The sequence below is a fragment of the Notolabrus celidotus genome, unplaced genomic scaffold (genome assembly GCF_009762535.1).
Source record: "Notolabrus celidotus isolate fNotCel1 unplaced genomic scaffold, fNotCel1.pri scaffold_198_arrow_ctg1, whole genome shotgun sequence".
Taxonomy (NCBI): domain Eukaryota; kingdom Metazoa; phylum Chordata; class Actinopteri; order Labriformes; family Labridae; genus Notolabrus; species Notolabrus celidotus.
The window spans coordinates 85,190-90,189 of NW_023260055.1; the positions used below are offsets into that span (position 1 = coordinate 85,190).

Consider the following 5,000-nt stretch of genomic DNA (forward strand, 5'->3'; position numbering starts at 1 on the left):
TGAGTGACCTCATGCCACACCTGTGACCTTGCCTTACCTGACCTTGTGCCTTACATCCTGTGCCTCACCTGAGTGACCTCATGCCTAACTGAGTGACCTCATGCCTAACTGAGTGACCTCATGCCTAACTGAGTGACCTTGTGCCTCACCTGAGTGACCTCATGCCACACCTGAGTGACCTTGTGCCTTACCTGAGTGACCTTGTGCCTCACCTGAGTGACCTCATGCCTAACTGAGTGACCTCATGCCTAACTGAGTGACCTCATGCCTAACTGAGTGACCTCATGCCTAACTGAGTGACCTTGTGCCTCACCTGAGTGACCTCATGCCACACCTGAGTGACCTCATGCCTCACCTGAGTGACCTTGTGCCTTACCTGAGTGACCTCGTGCCTCACCTGAGTGACCTCATGCCACACCTGAGTGACCTCATGCCTCACCTGAGTGACCTCATGCCTCACCTGAGTGACCTCATGCCTCACCTGAGTGACCTTGTGCCTCACCTGAGTGACCTCATGCCTCACCTGAGTGACCTCATGCCTAACTGAGTGACCTCATGCCTCACCTGTGTGACCTCATGCCTCACCTAAGTGACCTCATGCCTTAACTGAGTGACCTCATGCCTCACCTGAGTGACGTCATGCCTAACTGAGTGACCTCATGCCTCACCTGAGTGACCTCATGCCTCACCTGAGTGACCTCATGCCTCACCTGAGTGACCTCATGCCTTAACTGAGTGACCTCATGCCTCACCTGAGTGAACTCATGCCTCACCTGAGTGACCTCAGGCCTCACCTGAGTGACCTCATGCCTCACCTGAGTGACCTCATGCCTCACCTGAGTGACCTCACGCCTCGCCTCACCGGAGTGACCTCACGCCTCACCTTAGTGACCTCATGCCTCACCGGAGTGACCTCATGCCTCACCTGTGTTCCCCATGCCTTAACTGAGTGACCTCATGCCTCACCTGAGTGACCTCATGCCTCACCTGAGTGACCTCATACTTAACCTGAGTGACCTCATGCCTAACTGAGTGACCTCATGCCTAACTGAGTGACCTCATACTTAACCTGAGTGACCTCATGCCTAACTGAGTGACCTCATGCCTCACCTGAGTGACCTCATGCCTCACCTGAGTGACCTCATGCCTCACCTGCGTGACCTCATGCCTCACCTGAGTGACCTCATGCCTCACCTGCGTACATGTGGAAGGTGAGCCTCTCGATCAGTTTTAGGACTGTCCCTGCTTTGATGATGGGGATCCCGGACTTGGACTGGACGTTCTCCTCAAACACGATGTTCTCCTCGGAGTCCGGCTCGGTGAATCGGTATAGTTCTGATCCCGGCAGCCTCATTTGCTCCTCCTTCTCCTCTTGCAGCATGGCCGAGTCCAGCATGCGCTCCAGCGTGCTGCGGTACTGCAGCGAGATCAGCGCCGCCATCCAGCCGTTCTTCTCCTCGGCGGACTTGGCGGCGAACACCACGCTGTTCCCGTCCTTCAGGATGATCTCGAAGGCGTGACGATACTCGCCTTCTTTGTCGTCCTTGTCGTTGATCTGGACTTTGCGCATGAAGAACTTTTCTTTGAGCCGGTACTCTGCGGTGGAGCCGGCGCCCGGTAACCGTGGCGGGCCGTGGTTGGACTTGCAGCAGATCATGAGGCCGTCAAACAGAAAGATGTGGCGTTCGTGTTTGGCCCCGACCCGGGTCAGCGTACCCTCCATGATGAACTCGTTGCAGCATTGGCCGATGTCCTTTCCCTCCCAGCCGTCGATGTTCTTCTGGATCTCGTTCATCTTCTTGATCGCGAGGTGCTTCCCCTTCATCTGATGGCTGTAGAACCGGCACGCCGACTCGCTGTACACCAACGAAGAAGAACACAGGAGAACTGATCAGGGTTCAGGATCAGGACCAGGACAACAGACGTGTTAGGGCGACAAGAGGAGCCTGGTCTGAGATTACTTAAAGGAACAGTTCACCACAGATCTGACACAAGACCCTGACCCCAGTCTAAGAAGACCCTGACCCCAGTCTGAAAGAAACCTGACCATGATCTCATACAGTTCTGTCCTTGGTCTAAGACATTTGAAACCCGGCTTTAGATGACTCTGAATTGGGCCTTTGGCTGGTCAGCAGCAGACCGTCCTCTGGGACTTTGTGTTCCTCAGGTTAAACCAGACAGGCAGTACCAGGGGCCAAAAACCTCATCCGTGTTCTTACCAAACCTATACTCTTATGCAAGCAGGGATCAGAGAGAAGAGTCCAGATGAGAGGACTGATCAGAAGACTAAACCTAAAGCAGTTAGCAGAAACCAGGATCACATCCGGACTGAGAGTCAATCCATCATTCCAGGTATCAAGTCTAGAACCACTGAAACATCGAGACCTCTGAGGGGACCCTACTTCCTGATTGATAGTAGTACTTCCTGTTTGTTGGTATTTGTGGTGAACTGCTTCTTTAACTTTTCATTGGGTTGATGTTCTACATATTTATCTTAAGGGTGAGTTCTGATTGGACGGCATGATCAGAGCGAGGCTCCAACAGGAGGTTAGGTCAACACACACACAGACCCTAATGCAGAGTCTGTCCTTTATATCAGACCTGTTAGACTACAGACTGAACACACACAGACCCTAATGCAGAGTCTGTCCTTTATATCAGACCTGTTAGACTACAGACTGAACACACACAGACCCTAATGCAGAGTCTGTCCTTTATATCAGACCTGTTAGACTACAGACTGAACACACACAGACCCTAATGCAGAGTCTGTCCTTTACATCAGACCTGTTAGACTACAGACTGAACACACACAGACCCTAATGCAGAGTCTGTCCTTTATATCAGACCTGTTAGACTACAGACTGAACACACACAGACCCTAATGCAGAGTCTGTCCTTTATATCAGACCTGTTAGTATACAGACTGAACACACACAGACCCTAATGCAGAGTCTGTCCTTTATATCAGACCTGTTAGACTACAGACTGAACACACACAGACCCTAATGCAGAGTCTGTCCTTTATATCAGACCTGTTAGTATACAGACTGAACACACACAGACCCTAATGCAGAGTCTGTTCTTTATATCAGACCTGTTAGTATACAGACTGAACACACACAGACCCTAATGCAGAGTCTGTCCTTTATATCAGACCTGTTAGACTACAGACTGAACACACACAGACCCTAATGCAGAGTCTGTCCTTTATATCAGACCTGTTAGACTACAGACTGAACACACACAGACCCTAATGCAGAGTCTGTCCTTTATATCAGACCTGTTAGACTACAGACTGAACACACACAGACCCTAATGCAGAGTCTGTTCTTTATATCAGACCTGTTAGACTACAGACTGAACACACACAGACCCTAATGCAGAGTCTGTCCTTTATATCAGACCTGTTAGACTACAGACTGAACACACACAGACCCTAATGCAGAGTCTGTCCTTTATATCAGACCTGTTAGACTACAGACTGAACACACACAGACCCTAATGCAGAGTCTGTTCTTTATATCAGACCTGTTAGACTACAGACTGAACACACACAGACCCTAATGCAGAGTCTGTCCTTTATATCAGACCTGTTAGACTACAGACTGAACACACACAGACCCTAATGCAGAGTCTGTCCTTTATATCAGACCTGTTAGTATACAGACTGAACACACACAGACCCTAATGCAGAGTCTGTTAATGACATGGCGTCATGAGAGAGTCCTTTAGTTTTTATTTTGGCACAGTTTCGTCTTTTAAGAGATTTATACTTGAATTTCATAATTTTAAAATGTTTGTTATTTTTCTTTATTGGCTCTGATGATGATGATGATGATGATGATGATGATGATGATGATGATGATGAAGATAACAGTGGTAATGGTGAGGAAAGAATGTGACAATGTTTACACTCAGAGAGAATAGAGAACCTGAAACTGTAAACAACGTAAACACACCTGCTGCTCTCAGAACACACACACACACACACACACACACACACACACACACACACAGACAGAGTGCAGCACTGACTCTGAAGCTGATTTCTGAAATATAAGCTTTCATCGTTCAGAGGACAAACAGGACGTAGCTGAAGCCCAGATGTACGACTGTCACTGAACTCATCATAAACTGACCTGTGATGAAAAAGAGTGTACCGTTCCTTTAAGAGGCAGCTGAGCTAATCAGTTTAAACATAAACCCCTGAGGTATGTGAACACACTCTGGGTTTCACAACACACACACACACACACACACACACACACACACACACACACACACACACACACACACACACACACACACACACACACACACACACACACACACACACACACACACACACACACCATCAGCTCCTCCACCTGAACATGTCCCCATATCCACCTGCCAATCATCCGTGTGTCCTCTGGTCTCTCCGGTCGGTCCGTCTCCTCAGAGTTTAAACCTTAAACTGGATTTAAAGTCGCCGCAGAACTTTCCCTCTCCGACTTCTTTTCTTTCTCTCAGAGAACAATGAGCAGCAGGGAAGCTCCGCCCACATCATGACATCACTTCCCTCCAACAACACGGCTCTGACCACTCTGACCCCCCCCCCCTCTATTTATGTCCAGAGGGAAACAGGGAGGATGGGAGGAGTCCAGCAGACTGGACACACACACACACACACACACACACACACACACACACATACACACACACACACACACCATGTGCACACACACTAACCGAACAGAGAACGTACGGAAAACGTCCAGACCTGAAACCTTGGTGTCCCGTTACGGCCCTATTAAACAGACAGGTGTGTATACAGCTGTTGTACCTGAGCCTCCTCTTGGCCAGGCTCCTGGAGCAGATCCTCTCCATGCTGCTCTGCAGGTTCAGCAGGGCGGTGATGGCCTGCTTCAGACACTCTTTATCCTCCTCTTCCTCACTTTTCTCCTCCAGTTGCTATGGAAACAGACGGGTCAGGGAAAGGTCATATTAAACTAATG

The 5,000-nt window shown here is 49.3% G+C and overlaps 1 protein-coding gene across 2 annotated transcripts in view; it reads right to left on the reverse strand.

Moving 5' to 3' along the window:
• Window positions 1-5,000, reverse strand: part of LOC117809002 (son of sevenless homolog 1-like) — a 33,591-nt gene that overhangs the window by 19,373 nt on the left and 9,218 nt on the right. The window contains exons 8-9 of one of the 2 annotated variants that reach the window (XM_034678664.1): window positions 4,829-4,956; window positions 1,195-1,856 (exon numbers count right to left, since the gene is read on the reverse strand). The exons of the other annotated variant lie outside the window; for it this stretch is intronic. Coding sequence (XP_034534555.1) covers window positions 1,195-1,856; window positions 4,829-4,956 — 790 coding nt within the window. The remainder of the gene's footprint in view (window positions 1-1,194; window positions 1,857-4,828; window positions 4,957-5,000) is intronic. 2 annotated transcript variants of the gene reach the window in all.